General features: G+C 33.4%; 1 protein-coding gene across 1 annotated transcript in view; it reads left to right on the plus strand.

Moving 5' to 3' along the window:
* The window catches only part of DCN (decorin), a 38,598-nt gene extending 12,269 nt beyond the window's left edge, over window positions 1-26,329 (plus strand). The window contains exons 3-8 of the mRNA XM_035337357.1: window positions 7,641-7,753; window positions 17,730-17,943; window positions 18,169-18,282; window positions 19,669-19,762; window positions 23,906-24,044; window positions 25,108-26,329. Of these exons, the coding sequence (XP_035193248.1) occupies window positions 7,641-7,753; window positions 17,730-17,943; window positions 18,169-18,282; window positions 19,669-19,762; window positions 23,906-24,044; window positions 25,108-25,302 (869 nt within the window). The 3' untranslated portion in view covers window positions 25,303-26,329. The remainder of the gene's footprint in view (window positions 1-7,640; window positions 7,754-17,729; window positions 17,944-18,168; window positions 18,283-19,668; window positions 19,763-23,905; window positions 24,045-25,107) is intronic.
* Window positions 26,330-27,230: the final 901 nt, after the last annotated feature.

Here is a 27,230-nt window from a genome sequence, read left to right on the forward strand (position 1 = left end):
GAAAGTAAGTTGAAAGCAATCCTAAAACATTTATGAAAAATGCTCATGTCCCTAAAATACCAGTAACAAACCTCTGCCCTCAGATCATAATAAAACTAGAGCTGTGCAATGACTATGTGGTTAGAAAAGGAAAGTGTAAGTTTACTGGAAGGTACAGGAGATCCTCCCAAACCACTCTTTATTTCTATCCCTTTAAATTAGTTCTAATTCTGGTAAATCACAAAGATTTGGAGTGGTAGACTTAAATTTGTATCTATTGCCTGCTGCTTAAACTGTGAACCAGGCAAAGATCAAATATCCAAAGGTTCATTCAAAATTTAATGCTAGAAATTTCCCCAGTCATTGAAATGCTCTCTTCTGAATACTGTGAATATTCATTAAAAATATATATGTTTCACCTCAATGCATGAATACATAGATAGTACATCTGCATTGCATCCATGTTGATTAAAGCCATGATGCATACCATACTGGCAGATTGCATGAATCACACAGGACTGTTGCTGTTCTCTGATAGAATGTTTTATGTCAGTAATCTTGACAGTAGGAATTGTAATGTTGGCAATTCTAGCAGTTATTCAGAAATCTCACGATATTTTATTTTTTACATAATGTCTTAATCTCTGAAGACTCATGATTGTTTTAAAAAATATTTTTCTTCCTTTCTAAAATAAATCTGTCCTTTCTGATAAGGTATATATCTTCCAGACTTTTGAAATTAAGTCAGTTAGAAAGAACACAGAAATGGTATTTGCTTGATTTTAAGATTTAAGAATATATCATTACTCTTTGGTATTATTATTATTATTATTATTTGAGACAGGAGGCTGAATCTATCTGCACCAGAAATGTCACTATCACAGAAAAATAATTCATAACATCTGTATCTTACAATATCTTAACAGATATTTTATTATTTTGAAATATGTGGTCACTACACAGAGTGGATGGAAATGGAAGTGAGCAGATAAGTTATGCATTCATTTTAAAACCTTTCTTTGGGTTTTTACAATTATTAACACTATTATAATGGAAATGCACAGTTGATCCAGTTGATCATGTGTCTTTTTTTTTTTTTTTTTTTTTTTTTCTTCCCTGTGTTCCTCACTCTGTTCTGGAAAAAGATATTGACAAAGTTTGGGAAAACAAACAAACAAACAAAAAATACCAAAGTAGTAGTATACCAGTTGGTCTAATTTTGTGAAAGGCCATCTCAGCAGGGAATGGAGTTCATTTTCTCATTCTTTCCAATGGGAAGGGTCAGAGGTATGCAAAAATAATAATATGTGATGAAAATGATGAAAAGTTCCAAATGGATCTTAATGGAACATGAAGCTTATAGACTGAAGAGCAGGAAGAATATCTGAAAAATGGTTGTCACCTTTAAGAAGTATTTTAAGGATTTAATGGATTCCAGTGGAAACTGTGTTGCTCTTTTCCTGTTGTTGTTGTTTTTTAAATCTTTAAGAATAATCACCTGAGAAAATCAATTCTCCAATTCTTCAGGCTTTATTATTATTATTATTATTATTATTAAAATGTTCCCATTAGTACTGATGACTTCATAATAAAAAAAAGGAAAGGTAAAGAACAGACTTTTCTTTTGAAAGTGGGAGGGAGAAGGAGGTTGAGTACTCCTCTGTAAAGAAGGACAATTTTTTCTAATTTTTAAGGTTGGTAGGATTCAAATTGTGAAACCACTCCTATTTCCAAATCCCACACAATAGAGAACAAATTCCAGTAAATACTGAAGTACAGAGACTGGGAAAGTTGCAGTGAACTCTTCTAATTCAAAGCATTCAACACTATGCAAAGTGTTGAATGCCATCCTTTCAGAAAGCTGTCCTTGAATCTTGTTATTTTCCCTGACTAAGTCTCCTGAACCCATGAGTTTGCCATTCACCCCATTTATCTCAGTGTCCACACAGCCCACTATTGAGACGAGGCAGAGCTGGGCTTTGAGCAGGGGAGAACACATAGCAGAGGAAGCACAGGCAGCTGCTGGAGAGGTTGCCCCCACCGGGAGAGCAGCCGCTGATGACCACATCTGGGAATTACATGTAACTCAGCTCAAATTCTTCAGCTGGCAGCAGCTGTTAGTGGAAACTAAAGGAGACTTGAAAAGAGCCCCATTTTATGGCCCCTATGATAATAATTGTGAGTGTTGCAATGCAATAACACATGTATCTGAGCTACAGCATTCAGATCTCCCTCTGCCTTTTGACCCCTTCTCCTAAACTGGGAAAGGGAATGTTTATTCAGGGGAATAAGCCCCATCCCTGTTTGTTGTAAACTGGATAGGGGGAGGGGAAAAAATATATATATGTGTGTGTGTGTATATATATATATATAATAAACCAGGCTCTGCTGCCTTAAGTTCTTTGCAATTGGCACCAGTCAAATATTTCTTATTTTGACTATGCGGTCTCAGCGTTGCAAGGATACAGTTCCCAGGGAAGTGTCCTCATCTCTGGGCTACAGACTCAGACTCCCTTTTGCTTCCTCTCTCTCACTAGCCCCATAAATCTTGCATTCCTTTTCGGCATAGTTGTATGGCTTCAACAGAAATGTGGCTTCATGCCACATTGCAGACTCTCAGTTCTGAGAAACTGGAGCAGTGAACTGAAGCCCCTTCATAGTGGGGAGGTTTCAAATGCCACCCTTCACATTTTGGGCATTAAACAATTCCACAGCCACTTGATCACAGCTCCTGCAGCTGAGCAGGTAATTCCCTAAGCTGCAAATGTAATGAAGCTTGCCTTGTATACCAAAACCCCTAATCCCCCTTAGTCCTCACAATATTCCCACATCCTTGCTACATCTCCTACACCTGTTTGGCTGGCTAAATGGCAGCATATGTGAGTTGGGCTGGTGTATCACTACACAGGAGATGACTAGCCACAGATTGCTGCTCTCTCAGGGACTCAATAAGGGCTGAATGATACCAGCCTCACTGTATCATTAGTTTGGCTCATTTGTGCTTCATTTCTGGTCTCATAAAATCTCCAGGCACATCAGACTTCTGTCCTTTCCAAGTAGAGAGGTAATCACAGATAAGCAGCCAGATATTGCAATTGTGTTAATCTAATTTATTTAAGAAATAATGAGAAAATACTGCACATCACATAGGTAGGATCCCACTGAGACAAGCCTGATTTCTGCAAGGTTACCGTGGTTACCAAGGTTACCTCCTCCCACTATGGAGGGATTTCTGGTCCTGATAACCTCTCTCTACTGAACATCTAGTTGACTCTAGATGAGCCTTTCCTTCAAAAAAGTGAGCGAGGGTTCTTGTTTTCTATGTGAAAGAAATCCATGGAGGATCCAGCTTTGCTAGGCATCCCTCTAATACATTTGATCATATTATTACATTAGTTATTCCAGAAATCTGTGATGTAGTTACTAGTGTAAGAATTAGTTAAGAATAGGAAAGAATAAGGATATAAGAAAAGGTAACCTTCTGCTAGGAAAATAAAAATACAACTGATCCTGAGCCACAAGGGGAAGTGTTTCAAGCTCATTTACTTGTTTCTTGTTATTGTTCTCTAGTATATTCTACCCATTATGTATTGTCATATCCATGCATGTTTACACACATACATGTATGCTGGTGGGAATCAGTGGTGGGAAAAATGCTAGGCGTTGATGATGTTGGACAGAAGAAAATTTTTATTTGTTGTAATCTGCAGAGAATGACACTGATCTGGCACATATTGCAGGAATGGATATTTGTTTAGCTTCTGTAAGGAAGACAATTTGTAGATGATTTGTTGTAGAGCTTAGGGATATGGTTTAGTGGAAGATTTGTTAGCGTTAGTTCAGAGGTTGGACTCGGTGATCTTGGAGGTCTCTTCCAACCTAGACTATTCTGTGATTCTGTGACTCTGTGATTTCTCTTGGAGAACTATTTTAGTGCAAAAAGCAATAATTTAGATAAAAAGATAAAAACTCTTTCATTAAGTTCCCTATGTTTTCAGAATATTTAGGCTTTTAATTTCAGTGTAAGCAAGCATTTTGTAAGGGTGGGGCTATAACTTTTCTGCTCATTCATGAATTATTTAATACATTTGACAACTTAAATAATATCTGATCTTGTTTTATTGAATCAAAATTAATAAAACAATATTCATTTTCAATTTAACAGATAGAAAGGCAGAAATATCTAAATCTTTAGTCAGTTTTATATTAATCTTAGAAACCAGAGGCCTGAAATATTTCCAGAGAACTGAATACCAAACTCTATATCACTGAGTATTCAAATAAAAAGTCAGACTGCTATGAAAGATTGCCATATAGCTTTCTAGGAAACGAGCTTAAATATATATATATATAAACAAAAAAATAATATATATATATAAACCCTAAGAGCTGAAATTGTTGTGTAAACTGTTTTTAAAATGATTAAGAAGTGATTCAACTGGTATTTTCCTGTACCAGTTCCTTGTCAGTTGACTTTACATAAATTTCACAGGAAGGCATTAGAAGGTGGGCATAGAGTCACACTACAATAGGTTTTCAGAAGTATATAGGCATTAAGTCATGGGAAATAAGTAATAAGTACAGCCCACAATTTCCCTCTAAATTCGTCTGTCTTCCAGCCAGAAAAATCCAAGAATCATCCTGGGCAATGGTAATTCTAATTTAAGATTCAAGAGCCATTTTAGCTTCTAGTGGGATTGCAGTTTTCTAGATTAATTTCAAATTCTGTCATGCTGTCAAGTTTGACCCCCCCATTCATGTGCACTGCTTATGTATTGTCCTATTATGACTAGAAAGACTTGAAGGATTGCTCTTCAGGCAACAAAACTCCACAGAAGAGCCTGGCTTCGTGAGCTTGGAGGTCCAGGATAGATGTAGAATACAAGTAGAAGTGCTGTAGTAGTGCAAACCAATATAGATGGGACAAGCAGTGAAACACTTGGATCCAGTCCACAGATTAAACACAGTTTAATCCTGAATTATTATTTGATGATTTTATAAGGCAGTGTCCAGATCCACCCATTTACAAACTCTTGTGTCACTGGAGAGCTCTATTTGTTACAGCTGTCAGTAGGTGGGTGTACTATACTGCTTAATATTAATGTAACATCTCTATGGCACCTGAGGTGCATCCTGTACTCCTATACACAATGCATGAAACTTTGCTCTCCACATGTTCAAAACTCAGACAAGCCAAGGAAAAATCATATACCATGGTTTCAGTTCAGCTGTTTTCTAACCCATTTTTAGAAATTGCTTTAGGAAACACATAAAAGAATATACATGAGATAGGTAATAAAACAAATTCAATATTTTAAGGGATGGCAGTTATATTCCTTGTATGCAGAACTAATAATTACATTGTACCTCCTAGATTTTAGTACAATAAGCTTTTATAAATCACTGTTCACAAAGGTTTATCTGATTATACTTGTCTTACTATAATATGAATCACCACTTAACTTCATTGCTCTGTGAAATTATCAGTTCTACCTTATTCACAGAAAATGCTTGAGCTTGTAGAATCTGACATGAAGCTTGAAGAGTACAGCTGGAAATTTAATTTGAAGTTTAGTCCCTAGCAAATTATCCCTTCAATGGCAATCCAAGTATTCTTACAAAGCATGTTTCAAGGGCATTCTGTAACATACAGCTACATAGCTCTCATGTACACTGGTTTCTGTCACAAGCACTTAAATTAGTAATACTAGTCTTTTTAATATAAATGCACAGACAACCACAACATAGTAATATTAATTTGTATCCAAATAATTCAACCAATTTTTGCATTTATACATGAAAAATACTATAAAAGTTGCTAGACTCTGAAAACTTCTCATACCAAAATTATGCTCTTAAACAAACAGTGCTTTTGGGACAGAATTTTTAGTTGCTGACATCACTGCTGTCTGCAGAGTACAGAAATTTTCCAAACACAACATGCAAATTATATGGTATTATTATTTATTTATTTATTTTGGGAGGGGTCTATGTGGGCCTCTAGTCCCACATTTCTGAAAGTAATTTGGGCTTTGCAACTGCCTTTAGAAATAATGAACTTCATGCCTAAATGAGAAAAAAAAAATGTTTAGTAATATGAAGAACCTTAATCTGGATCATCTACTCATGCTCTGAAAATCAGTAAGGTGATGGGATAGGATAGTTATGAGGTTTGGCTCTTGTCATTTTATGTACAGTACATCTTTTTACTTATTCATCTGGAGCTGGAAGATTCTGCATTTTAAAACTTTTGGATTCTGTTGGGTTAAAGATTATTCAGGTTAATCTGTATTGTACTCTGTTTTAATAAATATCCAAATCATATATTTCAATACTTGTTTAGCTAATGTATGAGCACCTGGGACGCTAGCGTGACGCGGGGGAGGGAGAAATTTTGAAGAATGGCTGGGATGTTTTTAAATTCAGAAACCAACTTTTTACAATGTCAGGACAACAAAACATGTTCTACACAGAGTACTATCATCAGATAAAGCTAAGTGTAAAAGAAGCACTTTTCAAAAATTTAGGTCTGCTACACCCATATTAAGATAACTTAAGAAGGCTGTTTTCCAGGATTTGTTGGGGAGACACTGGTGATACTTACAGATAGATCTTTTCAAGAGAGTTTGAGTATACCTTCAGAAATATTTGTATAAAATTTTATTGTTAAAAAGTCTATTCTTCCTGAAGAAAATACACTCCTGTTAGATGTTCATATTGAGACTTTATTAATTATTATGAATTATTCTTACTAGCCATTCATTTAGCATTTCATATTCTGAAAAAAAAAAGAAGAAAAAAAAAAAAAAGGACTAGTTAAGAAAGAATATTTTAATTTTATGGTAAATCAGAATTACTATAAAAGATTTGCTCTATTCCAAGTCACAGTACGAAAGCAAAGCTGGGTAAAGTGACTGTTATTTAACACTAAATAATTTCATTTCCATGACTTCATTGGACTTACATATCAGCTATTCAGAAAATAGTCCCTAAGAGAGTCTTTAGTTTTAACTGTCTGATGTTCTTTTGGCAGTTGTAGTGAAACCAAGAGATTTGTTCCCCAGAAAACTTGGACATAGTTTCACATAGTTTCAACTGAAATCAGTGTTTTGTTTTTTTTTTTGTTTTGTTTTGTTTTTTTGTGTGTGTGTGTGTGTGTATGTGTGTTTAAGGTGGACTTCACTGAAAGTTATTCAGTTATTGTCAAATAAATAATATTTTTTCTGGAAATTAATACAATTAGCCATCATACTTCTTTGAAGAAAAGTTTATTGACTTAAACAGCAGGAAATGCTCTCTGTCCAAAAAATTTAGCACACAGTGAAATTAATAAATGCCATGCCTCCTTCTGAAAACAATTTTTATCCACACAGTTCAGCAGGGTTAAATGTGTTAGAAATAATTTTGACAAAGTCCGTCTTTTTATATAACTCAGAAAAAGGCAGAATGGAAATGTGAATAAATACATTTTGATTTGACATAGCAAAATAAAACTCCCTTTGACACTTTGGAGACAGAAATGTTGTCAAATAAGTCTTCATAACATACTTCAGGAAATGAGTTCTAGAAATGCTTACTGAAAGGTAAATACTAAGGAAAGTACTGACCCCTGTTTGAAGTTTCCTTCAAAGTCAATTGTTTTTTCTTTTCACTGTTCCTAGGCCTGGAAAGAGTGCCAAAAGACCTTCCCCCTGATACAACTCTGCTGGACTTACAGAACAACAAAATAACTGAAATTAAGGAAGGAGATTTCAAAAACTTGAAGAATCTTCATGTAAGTGTATAGCTGAACTATTACTTGCCAAAAAAAAAAAAAAAGGATAGAAAAGGTGATTTTGGCCAGGTATCCATGTTTTTAAGGAAAACTGATGAAATGCTCTGTGATCTTCTTCCACCAGCCCTGCCTATTAATTTTCTTTCCTATTCCTCTCCTGTAAACTTTCTTCTCCTACCATGGAAGTTCCTCATATGATTTAATCTCTTTGTACCTGTCTCCCTTCCATTCAATCTCCACTGTAACTTTTCTCACCTATTTTCTCATGTTTTCACTCCCTTTGGCACGGTGGTTTGGTTATTTCTAGTAAAAAAGAAAATCATTCTTAATCTTGCTGCCTCAGTCATTCATTACTGTATGCCTTCCTGTCCCACCTTGGAGCTCAAGGAGTGATGTATATATTCTGTTTGTCATCAGTTTTCTTTAATAATTTTATCTCAAACCCTCTTTCAAACCAGCCTCCTGCCCCCTTCACTACATTAAAATTATGTTTTTGCCAATAATCTCCTCTTACCAAAATTCCATCCTCATCCTTCTTTACCTTCCAGTCTCTTCCAACACTACTGACTTATTTCTCTTTGCTAAAATATTTTCCTTCCCTGGTTTCTATATACCCTTTTTTTTCTGGTTCTCTTATTTTCCAAGTTTCCATCAGAAACCTTCCTCTGCTTCCAATTCTTTGTTCTTCTATCAGAGGTCCTCCTTTTTTATTTCTTTGCTTATTATCAACATCTTAAAATTTCATACCTCATAGACTTGTTTTAATTGTGTAAAAATATCTTTCCAGATTTAAGAAATAATAATAATAATAATTTACTTTTCTGCCTTGGAAAGTAATACCCTAACTCAGATATATTTCAAAATGCTGCAGCAGAAATTATTTTTCTAGCCTGTCACCAAGTCACTTTATTCTGTGCGTAGTTTCATTTGATCCTTTTTGATTATAAGTGTCATGAATTACTTGACTTCACTTTCTTGGCACTTCACAGTCTCTTTCAATTCTATTGTTCTCATTTGCTACCAAGAAGCCAACTGCCACCTCATCTGTTCATGATTCTGATGCCATCATCCAAACAAACGCTTTTTCAACCAAGAAGTTACTTTTATCCCTTTCAGCTTGGAGAAAAAGTCCTATAAACATTTCTCTTTTTAATTTCTTCTAAATCCTCTCTTAAATTTTTGTTTTAATTCAAATTTAAAAATAAAAGATTTGAGCAATTACTAGGGATGCAATGACTGTCTGTCCAAAATGGATGGAGCTGCATGAGCAAATCATTATGAGGTTCTTGTCCCATAATTTTAGCAACTACTCTATAGATATCTACATCTGATCTAGTTGTTTATATAGCCTATAGAGTCAGCAAAGAGAAATAGATGTTTCTATACCCTATTTCACCTGACTTATTTTGAAGTTTGTATTAGAATGAGATTAGTTATGCTCCAAATCTGAGTTTTCAATTTCTGTGCTTCACTACTAAACAGATTTGACGCACTAATTCCTTCCTGCTTGTTTTGGTTTTCATCCACCTCAAAGAGACATCCTGTATTTTCAATGAGAAAATCTTGTCAGCAGAATGAATCATTTGAAATCCTTCCTCATGTCCCTGCATTAAATGAATGAGAACATAGTATTGCAGATGAAAAGTACTGGCACCAATAACTTCTGCCCACTTGTCACTCAGCTCTGGTCTTTATTATACCTTGTACTGTGAGTTGAGCACTTGTGAATGATAACTCATTAAGTTAATTCTATGGATGTTTTTTTCCTTATTACAGCAGATATAATTTAATACTGAATTAAATAGGTAACTCTTCAGGGAAGAAGTCATTTGTTCATCTTAATCCCCAAACTACCTAGGGCATATTTAGGGACCAGTGGAAATTGTTACAATAGTAATGTAAATTTCAACAAATGTCCTTCAAAACAATGTGGTTTTCTTGGATATCCTCAAGACAGAAAAAGAATCCTCTCGTCTCCTCCCAACATAATAATTTATCCATGCAGTACATTTATGTAACTGGGCACCATCTTTATTCTAGGTGGGCATCATTCTCCTTGTGTAAAATCTAGGAATAATTCCCATTTTCCTCGCTCGTAATATTATTCAGAGCCATAGTGAAAGGGGAATATTGCTTTTAATCAATATAATCAATAAATTTGAGAAACTTTACTGTTGATAGAGGTCCATTGTCATTTTTTGTTTTAAGGATATGTGTGTGTGATGTGATGTAAATGTACATATATCGCATATATAATTTTTAAAGTCATACTCCCAAATACACATGGCATGTGTTTGACAATGTAATGTTAAAAAGTTTCTAGACTCCTTCTAAATTATGAAACCTTCTTAAACAGTACTAAAGCAGAAAGATTTACATATATATTATAACTATTATTGTTCCAAAGTCTGAAATAATGAGAAACTGCAGTAAATCTTTTGCATAAAGTGACTACTTGTATGTCCATTTAGGGAACAATATGCTAAATCCCAACTCATACAGGTATTGGAAATAAATAAATAAATAGATAATCCTGCAGACATCACCTACCATAGGACTAATAGTTTTAAAAAAGTTTTTAATGATCAAGTTAGTTTGAACCTGAAGTTCAATTTGTACTAAAACCTAAAGTTAGCAGAAAGGAAAGGATCTACCTATACCTTGTCTGTGGCTTCTCTTTCAATACAAAAATAACTGATTAAGTTCATAAATGGGAGAACAAGAGAACTTAACACCTACAAAGATATTCTGTGTAAGTAATAATAATAATAATAATAAATTTAAGAAAGTCAAAGAGCAGTTAAAATTTGCAGCTATTGAATATGGCAAACAGGTAGAAAAGTATGCAACTAAGGGAATATTTAACTGCAAGCAATAAATACCTGCAAAGGAAGACAACCAGAAATCATTAGTCATCAGTTATGGTGTACCTGCTATTTTTGTAGTTTTCAATTAATCCAGGAAAATGTGAATAAACTAATAAAGTTGTATTACAAAAGCTGAATGAGACTTCATACTATTAAAAATGAAACATGAAATATACTTTTAATCTGAAGACTCAGAAAAAAAAAAAAAAAGTGAAAAAAAAAAAAAAAAAGAAAAATAGAAGACAGCTCATTTTCGAGCCAAGGACAGAGTTTTACAGTTTCAGAAAATTGTCTAATACTGTGTAAAAGATTTGCTTATTTAGACTTGTGACAAAACAGTTACAGAGATGCTGTTGGAAAAGGCAGTAGATATCGTTTTGTACAACTGTCAGAATTTTCCAGCCAAACTGAGACTTCTGGATAAAATACAGTACTTTGACCCCATCAACATATTAAAGAATCCAAAATACTATGTGAGTAAGCCTTTGTGCACATTGAAAGAAATGTTTAGAAAAACAACACATTTGCCACATGTTATGTGGCAAAGCCAGAACAAACCAGCATAATACCTGGCACTTGGAAAAAGAGGTAATAGATAAAGTATTGGATCATTATTAGAACAACACAAACAACAAAACAGTGACTGTATACTTTTTCAACAGGAATTTTTGAGTATTATATTGTTAGTACAGCAGCATGAATGATGAATGCACTATTGCCCTGAAATCAAATGGAATGTTGCTTAATTTAAGATGTTAGAGGTATGCAAAGCCACAGTTGCATCTGCAAGAGAGCCCAACCTATTTGTATTTATACTTAAAGAAAACATTTGCACAAAAGAGGTAAATATATCAGGTTGGGACTTAAAGTTATAATCATACCCAAAATAAGCATCTATCAATATTAAGTATGTGGGCAAATAAACTGAAACACCATGTGTAGCAATATCTAGTGGAAAAAATAGCGGACAAAATGTTTCATGTCCTCATTTCTTTTGTTTTGCTTTGCTTTGCTTTGCTTTGTTTTTAACCAAAAGAAAACTCCCTATGGAACAACAACCATCTAGATTAACTGAGGAAGAGTCTAAGAACATCTTCCAGAAATACAGAAAAATTCCTAATAGATAAAAAAATATTAATGAAATAAAAGTTTTCTGATGATTCATTACAGCTTCAGTTCCCATTTCCCAGTCATAATCAAATGAGAAGTTAAGTAAACTTACTGCTCTACAAATCACAGAATGAAGATTCAGTAGCCACCAGTTACTGTAAAAAAAAAAAAAAAAAAAAAGACAGAAATGTCTGCCCAGGTTCTTCCTGTGAACTCGATTCCCACTATCATCTATAGCAGATATTTTTAATAGAACTGAGAGACACTTCTCCTCTTTCCAGCTTGGAGAATCTGTAGGTCTCTGACAATTATTCTGAGGAAATAAAATAATAACAATAAAAAGGACGGTGATCTTTCTGAAATGCAACACTTCCTTAGAGAGATCCTATTTTCTCAGACTCTCCTGTACATTATGCTGAACACACAATGAGATTTTCCACTAAAACAGCAATGCACAACACATAACATACATGTAAAACATTATTATTTTTTTTTAGTCGGCAGAGGACAAATAACTTTTTGTGTGAGCAAAATAGCAGGAGAAAATAGTTTGACATCCTCAAAATTTTAGAGAGATTCAGAGTGTTAAACTAAAGGGAAAAAAAAAAATAGAATAGCGCAGTAAAATAAGCAAGTAATTTATGATAAAATGAATGACCTAAATGTTTGCCCTAGTTGACAAAGCAGTGTTTTCTGGCTCTAGAATGCCAGAGCATAAGGATTATTTTTATTGGAGCAGTAAAATGTAGAGCCAGCAGTTCTTTGGTCATCTGTGCAAGTCACGTTACACAACACTTACTAGTGACAGCTCAAACTCAGTGCAAACTAGATCTACACCAGGCTCCTCAGCTTCCTGATATTACTCAACAAGCTTCTGTGGATGCAATCAAACTGTTTTCCACAGCCTTCTTTCCTCTAGGAAAGACTTCTTTCCTCAAGTGGCAGGCTTGTTTCAATGCCTTGTCGTCTCCTTCTTCACAGTTCATCCATCTCTTCCATCGCCTTTCTATGTCATCCATTTTTCCTTGCCTTTCTTAGTTATGTCCACTTGATCCACTAAAGCCTACCAAAGAACTTAAGAAACAACATAAAAAGAATCATTGCACCATCATGGTTCTTTGTTGTTGGTGTTTATTTTTTGTTGTTGTTGTTTTGTTTTGTTTATTTATTTATTTATTTATTTATTTATTTATTTATTAATACCTTTAGCCTTTTTTTCTTTTAACTGTGTATATCTTGGGCCATTCAGAAGATAAAACATCTGGAATTCCATTCAGAGACCTCCTTGGATTCAGGGCCTCTTGGCTGTTTCAAGTTTACCGATCTTTACTACTGTTAAAATTAATTTAAAAATGAATGCTTATTTTGTAAAATTCTATCTTCTGGTAAAAACGTAATTAGGGAAGGAAGTAAAGTTCTTTTGTGGTTGTTTTATTTTATTATTTTATTTTATTTTAGCCTGTTTGAATTGTTTTGGGTTGGTTGGTTGTTTTTTGTTTGCTTGTTTTTGTTTCCTTTACATGTGCACATTCATTCCTAATAATTTGGGATAACTTGACTATATGTCCAGGATATGAATATGTCTTAATAACTGAAACCATAAGGCAAAAAAAAAAAAAAAAGAAAAAAAAGACCAAATTTATTATTTTTATTTGGACACCTGACTCCTCAGCTTACAGTTCTTAAGGCCTTACTGTACATAGCAGCACTATAATAAAACAACAGGTAATAATATAATACATAACCCAGGAAATTAAAAAAATTCCATTGGGTCAGCAGATTGATTTTTCAGTTTAAGCCCTGAAGGCCACATGCATCATTAAAGATTTGATGTTAGGTAAGAGTACCATCTCCAGCTGGCAAAACAGATGTGTCAGCATGTATTATGCTTGATAATAATTTGCTGATTGTTTTACAGTTCATTTCAGCTTTTGGCAAGGCTTTCACTTCAAACTGTTCTAAACCAAGAAGGACAGATGTAAGGATGTAAAAGCCACAGAACAGTTCCCTGAGATTCTCACATAATAAAGTTGTACCAAAAGATACAGTATCCCTCTTCCCATCACCAGCCAGGGCAAAAATTGCAGATTTTGATTACATCAAGAACAATGCTATGCTAGTTCCTACATGACTGCCACATACACACTCTGCAGTTTGTCAGGGTGTATTTTGACAAGAACATGCTAACAAGTGTTCCAAAATCTTCGTGAACTGTGAGTTCTCCTTTTTGTTTAGGGAATAAATATTTGAAGCAGAAATCAGACCAAAGGGAGATAAATGGCCAGACTCCCATGTACTTTAATTGATCAGTATTCATACAGCTCCTCCCCCTGCCCACCCCCCCTTTTTTTTGCTATTTTTTTCTATTTTGTTGTAGTTGTTATTTTTACTACAATAGTTACTACTAGAGGTAGTTCAGCAAAAATTAAATTATCTTTGCAATAAAGCTTTTATACTTCTCTGAGTGCTGTGTAAATTGCAGATCATGATGTAGTCTATAGGTATTACTACATTGCAATATATAGTAATAAACATAACAGAGTCAATGTTTATACTGTAAGAGCTGAATAAGAACTGCAAAAGCTGTGTTATATGTATCATGCTATATATCCATTTTCCTATCCATAGGATAAGAAAGCTGTCTGAGACCAACTATATTGGTGTTTTAATAATTTGTGTATTTGAGCCTCTTAAATTTCTTACCTCTTTTCGTACCTATAGCTAAATATCTCAAAACACATGTCAAGTCACGATGAAAGCTGTACATGCTGAAAGTCTTTTGTATTGGGATTTTAGTGATATTCTTCAGTGTTGGTGTCCGTCCTCCCCCCCCCCAAATTTTCCCCATTATTTTTTTTTTTTTTTAAGAGTCATCTTTATTCTCTCCACCAAGAAAAGGAAGCATGGAAGAAGATTAAAAAAAAAAAAAAAAAAAAATCTATTCCTGTGGCTCTATTCAAGTATTACCCTAAGCTGTCACATTTCTTAGGTCTGCCAAATTGTTCCATACTAGAGCATTGTAAGTGCTAGCTATGGTTCAAGCACTTTCAGCACTTTCAGATTGACTCTCATTTTAACCTCTGAGAATTGCTTTCCCTGCACAAAATTAGTATATGGAACTGTCCTTTAGCAAGATGAATATAATAATGTCCCACCATGCCATCTGGGCTATATTCAGGAAACTTAGTCCATGTGGCATTTTTATTTTTTTTTTTTGTCTAACATCCCTTCCTCAATAACATTGCCTGCAGATGTTTTCCCTCAGATTTTCTTCTCTAGTTCCTGTTTTCACTGACCTCTAAATTCCCCTGAGTTTTTCTTTTTTTTTTTTTTTTTTTTTTTTTTAACTTGTTACAGGCAAGCCATACAGGGCACATTCTGAGGAAAATAAACAGCAGCACTCCAAAGCTAATAACTTCTTTCTTTAAGTCTTGCATATAATAGAGTTATTGTGAAGTAGGAAAGAAACCCATGGGTATGGCTGGCCAGGTGCTCTGCTGGTGTGTTATCCTCATCATTTGCTGTTGCTCTAGGAGACAGTAAAACTTCTCTTGCAAATTCTGATGTGTGGACTTGTTTTTTCTTCTTTAAAACAGCACAGTGGTGTGAAAAATAATGTAGATTTAAAATAGGAGGAACAGGGTCTTACACAGCATGATTCAAAAGAGAACTGATGTTCTGGTACAGAGAATTTGAAAACTACAGGCTGTGATACTTTTCCAGCTTATACCACCATAGATATGTTCCCACAGTGAAAGATTTTCTCAATGTTTGAAAAAAACAATTGTTTTGTGTGTTTCTCCAAGAAAGCATGATCATATTCAGGAAAGCATTGGCAAAGCAAAACAGATTAATCCTAAGTACATGGACAATTTTTGGTTTTGATCAGGACTAACAGTTCTTCTTGGAAGAGCTTTAGCTATTCTCTGAACATCAACCACTCACAGAATATTTACATTAAAGGTCCTATCTGAATATATACCTGCCTGTTTCCAGTGAGAGGTATTTTGTATCAGAACATCATCTGTGATAATCAAACCAAAAGCATTTTTATCTAAAAAGAAAACAAGTTAAAACAGATAAGAAATAATAATCACAAGGAAATAATTAGCTGAAATAAATGACAAAGCAGGATGTAGGATAAAAATTACAAGTGCTCACCAGTCTAAACTCATTGAATATTGGTTTAAATATCTATGGAAAATAAAACTATGGTAAAACCAAAAACAATAGAAGAATGTATTTAGCAGTAGCTCATTCATTAATGTCATTGTTATAATATGAGCAATGAGAGCAATTAATCTGTATAATTCAGGCTGTACTCTTCACAATAACTATATGTTTCCTGTGTCCTAATACGTGCAGGTAGCTTTAGTACACTAAGGGGAGAAGCTACATCCTTCTCCAAATTCTTGCAGTTTTCTCTTAGGAAACCAAAATTTATGTGTTCTTATGAAAGTTCTTATAACAGTCTGCAATACAAGAGAGCTGTGACTGTAGCTTTGTCTGACCAATCTATGTATTTTGGGAGAGGTTTATTGTTAGTGAAATACTCTGCTGAACTGTGAATGACCTTTTCTACCTCTTCTTGCAAATGTGGCATTGCTAGCTAGCATTCAAAATTAAAAACAGATCTGCTCAACTTTATGCATACTCAGAGAAACCACGTAGAGAACACACTGATTGCTTTGCTCAGGATGAACTGCAAGAGGAGTCCATTAGGGGAGAAACATACATCAAATACAATTTTATACTATCTTCTTACCCCTCTTTCAATTTTCTTGATAAGTAGGTGCTGACACAGATACCGATACACTTCTTGACACTGTTTTAATACTTAACTGATTGTGGAAAGGGTTAAATGCTCAATTTTTCTCCAAAAAAAAAAAAAAAAAAAAGTAAATGTTTAATTCTGAAAATATTAGAAATGTATTAAAATACACTGAATGTTAACTATAATATATGCAATATCATTTCTTCTGTTTCTGAAAAATGGCATGATGGAGTTAGTGAACAAAAATCCTCTAGTTTTTCTCCAGTAATCAATGTAAACAAATCATGCTATCCATATCTATATAGTCCATTGTACCTAATTCACTGCACAAATATGTAAAGCCGTATGTCTTATAAGTAGATAGTAAACAGACGTTATAAGATTCATTCTCATATTTGTCATATCTGAAATCCTTTCCATTAACCTGAATTACTTTTCTGGCAGTAATGGGACTTTTTTTATGTCATGGTTGATTAATCAATATAAGTCAGAAGTAAAGTAAAATTTCAAAAAATGGCAATCATCTATTTCAAAATGGAGACCACCTATTACAGAGTTAACAGAGTTTTCATGGAGGCCTATCTTCCCTGAATGTACAGGGATGTAATTTTCTTACAGTTGCCCAGAGTCTAGATATCACAGTTAGGGGGGAAATAAATTAGATTCCTACACAGAAGGCAGAACAAATAAAGACCATGATACTTCACTGCATGACTTAGAGTATAATTGTTCAAATTGCTCTAATAAAAAAGAAAGAAAGAAAAAAAGATAGTATAATTGTATGATGATACAATTATAACAATTAACAAATGATAGGTACAACTCTATCCTCAGAAGAAAAAACAACGCTATTTCCCCACTTATCTACCAGGAGGGGTGAGGGTGGGTGTGGGGGTGTTAAGGTAAATAGAACATTTTAATTTTATATGAATGTGGATATAAATTATGATTCTTCTGGGTGTTAACAGAAGATGCATATACCTCAGCAATTAAGTACCTTTTGTAGTTATTTTTAAGCCTTGTTTATCTTTTACTGTTTCAGTAGTCCTTAATCTATTTATTTTAGTACTGCATTGTATTTTCTTCAGTTCACTAGACTGGCTAAAAATGATAAACGACACTAGAAAATAATGTTTGTTTTTTTATTTTTTTTATTTTTAATATTTCATTCTTAAAATAATTTCTCCAGTAACCATGTAAGATCTCCTTCATTATTATTCCACAGGCATTAATCCTTGTTAACAACAAAATCAGCAAAATAAGCCCATCAGCTTTTGCTCCTCTGAAGAAACTGGAAAGACTTTACCTGTCCAAGAATAACTTGAAGGAACTTCCAGAAAATATGCCAAAGTCTCTTCAGGAGATACGGGCTCATGAAAATGAGATCTCCAAGTTGAGGAAAGCTGTCTTTAATGGACTGAATCAAGTGATTGTCTTAGGTAAGAGCATAATAAATTGTAAAAAAAAAAAAAAATCAACAGTGTACTAAGATGTTGTTTACTCAATAATTTTATATATAATATATATATATAGAAAGACAAGAAATGTGGTAATGAATTGTACCTCCAAGTTAGCTTTGATCTATTAGAGATCTGAAATTTAATGGGCATTAATACATTGATACATTAACTGAAGCACAGCTCAATAACATGTTTTGTTGGCAGAACTAGGCACAAATCCACTCAAGAGCTCAGGCATTGAAAATGGAGCTTTTCAGGGGATGAAGAGGCTTTCCTATATCCGTATCGCAGACACCAACATTACTAGCATCCCAAAAGGTAAGGACTTCAATGAATATTTAATAGATCTACACAGGTGTAAGATGGCAACTTTTAGTCATCTCATGAAACGTTAAAATCAATAAATTATGGAAGTATTTTGAGTCTTTAGAGTATACACTACTCGACTGCTATAAAATAAAATAAAATAATAAAATAAAATAAAATAAAATAAATAAAATAAAATAATAGCTCATTTTTTGGTCAGTTGGCTTTTATTTGTTTTAAAAAAATAAATAGTTTTACCCTTATGAGAAGCTCCACAAGAGGTATACTGTCAAAAGTAAGCCATTTTATTTTATTTTGCTTTCCTTGTCTCTTGTTTGAAATATAACGTGGAAGAATGTTTTCACCCTCCAACTCTGGTTTGTAAACCTGATCAACATTATACAGACGTAAACCCATATAGAATTAACTGAAGCTCTACAAGCATAAAATCATCCTTCCATGAGTCTGTGGAGTTGAAGCCAAAAGACATGCAAAACAGAAACAAATGTAAAACAGAAACATTTGCAATTTTAAAAAGCATTTTTATTGTAAATTGCTACAAAATAAAAATAACTTTAGTATAACATATTCAAAAAAGGGAGGGAAGGATGGAAGGACGGAAGGAAGGAAGAAAGAGAGAAAGAGAGAGAGAGAGAGAGAGAGAGAAGGAAAGAAAGAAAGAAAGAAAGAAAGAAAGAAAGGTTCCAATACAGAGGAAATTATATTCAATTTATTCGTACTTCAGCCAGAGGAATGTTTTGAAGTAGCTCTACTTATTTGAAAGTTAATACTAATTGTTTCTTTCTTGCCACATTTCCTGTTTTGGTTGTTCTTTTGGGGAAACTCAGTTAAAATATTTGGTAGCTTTTTTTTTTTTTTTTTTTTTTTCCCCCTGAAAAACAGAATTTGGAAACTAATATGTAGGCCACTAAGAATAACATTAACATTGTTTTTCCTCATCTTTATAATCTCATTTTCTGCTGCTATTTTTTATTAAATATCTAGGCATCAAGTGTTTATATATTTTTATACGTGCACAGTCTGGCTAAAATGAAGACTCTTTCTCTTACACTGTCTTATATGTCTTATATATATCATCACGAAGGCTAGAATTCATATCTATGAAAAATTTTGTTTAACTATTTCTTAAGAATTAAATGTTCTTTGATGACCTTAGGAGCTTGGTCTTATTTTATGCCAAATAAATTGTTACTAGCAGTGCCCTGATCCCCTGATTGTGAAAGCGGTGAAGTTCCATTCATTGTTCTTGGCCATGTCTGCTAAAAATCATTTTTGTAACTGTAAAAGGAGCCTCAGTATAACACAAGTCCATTAAAATAAATAGATACATAAAATCCAGTTTTATCAAAAGTAATTTTATGATGTTCTCTATCTCAGGACTTCCTCCATCCCTTACTGAACTTCATCTTGATGGAAACAAAATCAGCAAAATTGATGCTGAAGGCCTGTCTGGACTCACCAACTTGGCTAAGTAAGAATTCATTTTTTCTTTTCACATATAAATGTTAGTTGAGATTGTAAGCATCACAGATACATTTAGAAAACATAATTCTGGGCTTCATCATCATTATTATCACTGGAGCTGTAAATAGCTTAGCACAAAAGTCTCCTAAGGACTTGTGCACTGAAATAACAGATCTTTTTCTAACTACACTTTCCAATTATCTTCAGTTATGAATGATGTATGCTAGGGACAACTATTTCTTTGAAAAAAAAAAAAAAAAAAAAGATAAAGAAAGCAATTAGAGTTCTTAATTATGTCATACTTGATAATTTAAGCAGTTTATGTGGGACATATCTTATGCAAATTCCTCTGGAAACTGGGGAAAAACCACAGGAGAACTAACAGATCTTGCAACAATGTTTCTTCTGTTTCTCAAAAAAGACAAGTTTGTAATGAGTCCAAGAATACCATAAAAATAAGTAAATAAATAAATCATACAATGTAAATGAAAAAAGTGCCATTTTTCATGGTAATTATACCTTGGTAATCTGTGAATCTCTTAAATAAATTTCTCTAGCTGTTGAAAAGTATAAAGAGAATTCCTGAAGAACAGTTGTAGACATACTGAATTATTTGTGAATTCATTCACATTAAATAACATGCTAAAATACAAAAATGAGCCTGTAATACATAGTCTTTTAATACCATGATACTTTAAAACACTTCTATGAAAATGGTAGTGTACTTGATCTACAAGACTATTACTCAAATTATTGGATCCAATCCTTCAGGCAAATGATTAACTTTGAATAAATGAATTAATAAACCACCAAGATCTTAATTTCTCAGGTAGAGGGTAATTTATTTAACTGTGGGGAGATGTGTTGTCCTTCAGATGATTCAGTTTTTCTACTTTTTGACATTAATCTTTGAAAAACACAATAGATGTTACATGAGTAATATTGTTGGAATTCCTTCCTTAGACGTAAAGCAGCATGTAGAAGTGCTATTGGACTACTAAAAATGTCTGCATCCATTGTGGTTGTGCTGTATTGAGAAACAAGATACTCTGATGATTGTGGTGTGGAAATGTGGAGCTGCTCTAAGTTGGCACTAGTTTTTAAATTGTTCTCTGGCCTGTAGTCAAGCAAGAAATCTAAGCATTGTCAGAAATCTTCTTTTTCAAAGCTGAAAAGTAAGGCAAAGTACAGACCTGTTGAAAAAGGAGGGCATTGGATATAACAGAGTAAACATGTAGAAAGAATGGGGCAAAGGGAGAGCTACAGCACCTGGGATAAATCTAAGGGAAAATATACTTCTCCTTCCAGTTCAACAAAAATAAGTTACCCACAAATAACTTTTATTTATATGTTTAAGACTTCAGAAACATGTGAGAGACCACTCTCCTGGATTGGTATAAACACTGCTCAAGAGTCTAATAGCTGCCCTAAAAGTCAGCCTATGAAAAACATTGTGTGTGTGTGTGTTTTAAATCATAAACTATTCCATGCATGAGCTTGGTGTAGATCTACCATTTATTCTCTCTTGAATTCTTGCATTCTAATAGACCACCAATATTTCTCCTTTTGTTTGTTTGTTTTCCTTGTAAAAATACTCTTATGTCTTCATATCGTTTTTGTATAGTGCTGGAGTGGAAATATATATATATATATATATGTAAAGAATGTAAACTGAACAAAGACTTTCCTAGTTTCATTCAGGAAGGAGCTCCACAGGGGAGTATACACACTATACAACCATTATTATTAAAATCCTACTGAAGTTTACTGAAAAGATCTAGCTGCATACACTTCAAGCCTTGAATAATGCAGTTTCTTAAAGTACATATAACAAAAAGTTGACTGTTGGAGAAAAAAGCATGTGAAAAATATCTGAGAATTACTTCCATATTTAGATGTGGTTTTGTTGATGTAGAATGCTGTAATTAAATCAACTAAAACACTATGTTAACAATTCATTAATACTAATGGAAATAAAATTTGGCAACATAGTAAGCAAGAATCGCTTTCCAACTTTCTCCAGTTTGTTCCCATGTGGGGAAAAAATGGTGGGGGGAGAGGAGAAATAAAGATTATATCATTTCTTCTTAATTATTTACTCTTAGTCACCCTGTACTTAATTATTTACTTTTAGTCACCCTGTACTTTATGTAGGAATCTTGTCTTATTTCATTTGTAAACAAAACCCCAATTGACTGAGAATTCATTCATATTTAGATGAGATGCAATTACATGTAATTTCACTGCTTATGAGTTAGATTGATTTTTATTTTTATTTTTTTTGGTATAGACTCCTCCAGTTTTACTCTACCCCAAAAGCTTTTACCTGCATGAGCTAATCCAGACACGGATCTTTTCCATATTTAATATCTATAAATGGGTTACTTTTGCTTCAACAAATCAATATGAGAGTCAGGCCTGCTTTTCTCATGCTGTTTTCCCTAGGTATGAAACTTCTGCTTATGAAGTGAGAATTCAGTTATGTGTTCACTAAAAATGATTATTTTATTTTATTTTATTTTATTTTATTTATTATTATTTTTTTTTTCATCCTTTCAAAAACATTCACTATCAATATCTGTTCCTGAAAGCGTTTGTAATTCTGTGGATCTCTAGGCCAAATTGCTCTGTAGAATCAAATCTCCCAAGCTTTATTAAAACTTGATGTACTCTTCTCTACCGAAATTTTGTTCTAATAACTTTAAAATTAGATTAATTAAAAAATTTCCTAACAAATTTTAGTAAAAATATAGGGTGCTGTGAATTGATTTCTGAGTAAATGAAATCTCCACTGATGTGAATGGGAGATCTCATTAAGCATTCATTTGTCTTTTCATAGTATGATAATTTTGCAATATTTAAATGAGCATTATTATGACTATGTATAATATTAGCTATCAAGATCTTTCTTTGACTGTTTATTCTTAAAAAAAAAAAAAAAATCTGAAATGTGCTTCTGTTCTTGTACAGCCCCATTTCTAGAAACATCTCTGCTATAAATATCAAGAAAGAATTTTTAGTTCTATGATTTTGTACTAGTTCCAGATTCTGACTTCTGAAACAGGCACAAGCTACAAAGAATTACAGTAGATTGCTGTGAATCAGACTTTCTTTAAAGGTATTCATCCATAGCAAATTATTTTATCATAGAGATTCTGATCACCTATATTAAATTATTTGTTTCAGTTATTAGTAGAACATATTTTTTCTCAAAATTACAAAAAGATTGCCTAAATAAAAATAATAAACAAATAACCCAAACTAGATGATGTATGTCTAGCTTTTACAGAGATAATTTTCTCAAAGGACAATACAATTAATGACAACAACTGAAGAATTACCACTGAATTCCTTACTGCAACACAGAAGATTGTAATTTATGAATGTCTTGAAAAATAAATAAATACAATAAATACATAGTCTGATTGCAAATTTAAATACTGTTAACACAGAGACATGCAGATAGAACCAGTTTTTCCAAACTGGACATAAACTGTGTTAATAATCCAAGAATATAAAGAAGTATAAATTAGGAGGGATTATTCTGTGGTTAAAGCTCTGGTCTGGAACCTGGGAAAAAAATGTAATGTCCCACTTCTGTGTCCTGATGAGCAGATCATTACATATGACTCAGCTCCAATTTCCAGTTTGCAACATGGCTCTTAACTACATGTGTATTTTAGGATGTGGTGAAGATTTAAAATTAACAGTTCTGGTCACCGTGGGTTATGTATTTTGACAAGAAAGTTAAAGCTAGTTCTCCTAAAGTCCCACAAGAAACTTTTATTCAGCTTTTAAAGAAAGGCCAATGCTTATGGGGTTACACAGTATGATGTATATCACTGATGCCACTGTATGATGCCATACTGTGGCATCAGAATATAAGTTATGAAAGTATGCAGTACCATTGACAAAGGTTGATTGAAGTCGGTCAGATAGTTATGATATTTAGTATCAGATGTCAGACATTTAAATATACTTTTCTAAACTAGTTCTCTGTGGTGAGTCTAAACCTCATGCTTAGTTAACCTAGTCACTCCTACTGCAGTAGTATATAGATGTAAACACTCCAAGAAAGATGATAATGTGGGCAAGTTTGACATCATTTTTTTTTTTTAATTTTATTTTTATTTGTATTTATTTTCTGCAGATTGGGTCTCAGCTTCAACAGTATTTCTTCAGTTGAAAATGGGTCTCTTAACAATGTACCTCATCTGAGAGAGCTTCATCTGAATAACAATGAACTTGTCAGAGTACCTAGTGGGCTGGGTGAACACAAATATATACAGGTATGGTTTATTATACTGCCTCAGAGAGCAATCTTTGGAAGACTCTGTATGATATATATATGGTTATTTACTTTTGAACAGAAAAGTATTTGTGCAAGAGGTAACTCGATTCAAGTTTTATAAACCATTGAACTGTAATAGAAAAGTTGCAAAATACAGGAGTACTCATTCTGTTTTTTTGTGTGGGTGTAGCTATGGAGGTGTGTAGACCTGTAGGCATTAATTTGTATCTCTAAGGGTAAAAAACAAATACAGAATTATTTGTGTACTCTTATTTCTTCTTTGCTCAGAAAACCTGCTTTCTGAGAACATTTCTTCCATTGTTGTTTTTTTTGTTTTGTTTTGTTTTGTTTTGTTTTTTGATTCAACTCAGTGACATTTTTCAACTTCTCCCAAGAACCATCCCTTTCGTATCCTACAAAACTATGCCTTCAGGAGGGCAAAGAGAAGAAATATACATTTCAAACCAGTAGTATTCTTAAGGTCTGTGTAACTGAACAGCAAGAAAGATAACCTTCTGGAACCATTTAAAACCTGTCTTCACTTAAATTAAGGTTTTACAGTAAAAGAACTTCACAAGAATGAAGCCTCCCAGATTGAAAACTCTGCCTGAATTTACCTTGGGAAAACTCATCAGAAATAGTTTCTCTGGAGCAAAGTAACCATCAGCTCTTTTAATCATCATTAGCAATTACTTTTGGAGTCATGAAAGTTGGAGAGAAACCAATCAACACCAAATACATTTTTATATACAGCACACGCTTCTGAACCACAGCACTATCTTAATAATATCACATTTGAGTCCCCTTTCAGTTACAGTACAATCAAATAATAGTATTACTACTGGACTTCCTTGCAGGATTTCTGCTTTTTCTCCAGAAATTATTTGGTATAATCTAGGTATTTCAAAAAGTAAGAAGAATCAAATGTTTGTTTGGAAAAGTGGATATTTTGTCAGTCTGTATAGTATTGCACAATGCTAACCAAGTATTTGACATCAAATGATTTATGTTATTTGCCACAGAAGCTTTATTTCTCACTTCTGCATTTCTATACTTTTCAGGTGGTCTATCTTCATAACAACAAAATTGCTTCTGTTGGTATCAACGACTTTTGCCCTCTTGGATACAACACCAAAAAAGCTACCTATTCTGGTGTGAGTCTCTTCAGCAACCCTGTGCAATACTGGGAAATCCAGCCCTCTGCTTTCCGGTGTATCCACGAACGCTCTGCAATACAGATTGGAAATTACAAATAGATTTCTAAAGATGGGGTTCAGTTGTATTTCAGCTAAAGTACCTGTTGTAATAGGCCTGTTCAAAAAATTGTTGCTAACAATTAATGCCAAATACCAGAAACTTTACTGCAAAGTGGAGATGATCCATTGATGTAAAATAAATTAATCATTGCAGATCTACAAGATAAAATATGCCATCAAAAAAGAATTACTGACAGTGCTTTAAACTGACTTATTTCAGCCTTCTTTTCCAGCATGCTTTCTGTGGTAATTTTTGGTTTGCTGAATGCTACACTTTTTCAGATTCCACTGTATATGAGATTCGGAGTAAATATTCGTCAAGTTATGATATATAAAAAAGAAAAAAAGATAGTGATTGAGCATATTTTTATAGCCACACAAGACAAATAGAGGGAAAAAGGACTCTCAAGTCATTTTGAGGCTAGAGAAGGTGAGAGTTACCTCCTTTAAATTTATTTCAAGCCCTGGAGGTTTAAAAATATCACTATAATATTAAGCTAATTCTGAATGTATCTATTTAGCAAAGGCAAATAAAATTGTTGCTAATGTCATTATTTGGGGAAAAAATAAAAATAAATTCATATTGTACACATAGTTCTTTTAAGTTTGCCATTCTTTTAGAGCATTGCTATTCAGGATTAGTCTAACATAATCCTAGTGAACAAAATAACGAGTAGTCTGCAGTACAAAACCTATAACCTATGTCTGGAGCTCAATTACTAAATTTCCTTAGGGATAATCCCTCTTAGTCACAAGAGCAGTTTCACTGGCTTCAGTGAGGTTGCTTTGCAGTCAAAGGTACAGACATTACAGACATTGGTATAAACCCATGTAAGTATCTAAAGCAAAAATCGTAACAATTCCCAGTTAACTTGTTCTACATTGTTCATTTGTCATCATCATTTACTGGTTTGGGTTCTTCAACACTGTTTTTAACTGTCGAGTAGAGATATGCAGGCTCCCCATCTGATGAATTTGTGGAATTTAAATTATGAGCAAAAAAATAATAGCAAAAAATAAAAACAAAGTGAAATAGCTGCCTATCTGGACATTGCTGGGACACCATTGGTAGAAGTATCTTCTGAGAATGATTTGAAGCTCTCTGCAGATTGAGATTCTTCAACACATTCTAATGGGTAGAAAGCACATCAAAGGTAGGCTGCACATTTCTACTGTCAATCTACAAAGCTAAACATATATTCAATCAAAATGTCACCTTAAAAGAATCTTCTGCAGCCTCTTAATTCTCCAAAGCCAATCTCTCTAATTTGTAAAACATATATGTCATTTATATTAAAGAATAATGTAATACAGGCAAACTCCAAAGTGTTTGTCTTTATTTTCTGTTTTGACAGCATGACATAATGTATCATAACTTTAATTATGATTATGTCCAGAAAAAATGAACCTCTTTGATGTAGTGATAACTATAGTAAGAACAGGTTATGTGAAAGCTCTTTTCCTCTCTCTCTCGTTTTTTTTTTTTTTTTTTGTTTTTGTTTTGTTTTTCAGAAAGTCAGTATAGTTTATAGTTGTAGTTTATTTAAATAATAAATGAATGGAAATTATAATGAATTACTAAAGCCATTTCACGGAAACAGTGTGTTGGCATGTTAGCATCTTTGTTTTAAAGAGGAAACTAATGAGTTCCAACATTTACATCACATTTTCTGAGTGTTATTATCTATAAAATGGACAGTATATGATATCCTTCTGTCACTGGAGGGAAAACCCCCCAGAAAATCAGCAGGTTTTAGTTTGTTTGCTAGTTTTACCCTTTGGTTCTTAGTTATATTTCTGATGTTACTGAGAAAGACCTCATGTAGAAAGCTAAGCATTGGCATTTCAATAGAGGACATATGCCTTTTTTAGCTTGAATTTCACAGTTCATATGCACATGATTCAAATTAACAGATATAACTTACAAG

The sequence above is a fragment of the Oxyura jamaicensis genome, chromosome 1 (genome assembly GCF_011077185.1).
Source record: "Oxyura jamaicensis isolate SHBP4307 breed ruddy duck chromosome 1, BPBGC_Ojam_1.0, whole genome shotgun sequence".
NCBI classification, from domain to species: Eukaryota; Metazoa; Chordata; class Aves; order Anseriformes; family Anatidae; genus Oxyura; species Oxyura jamaicensis.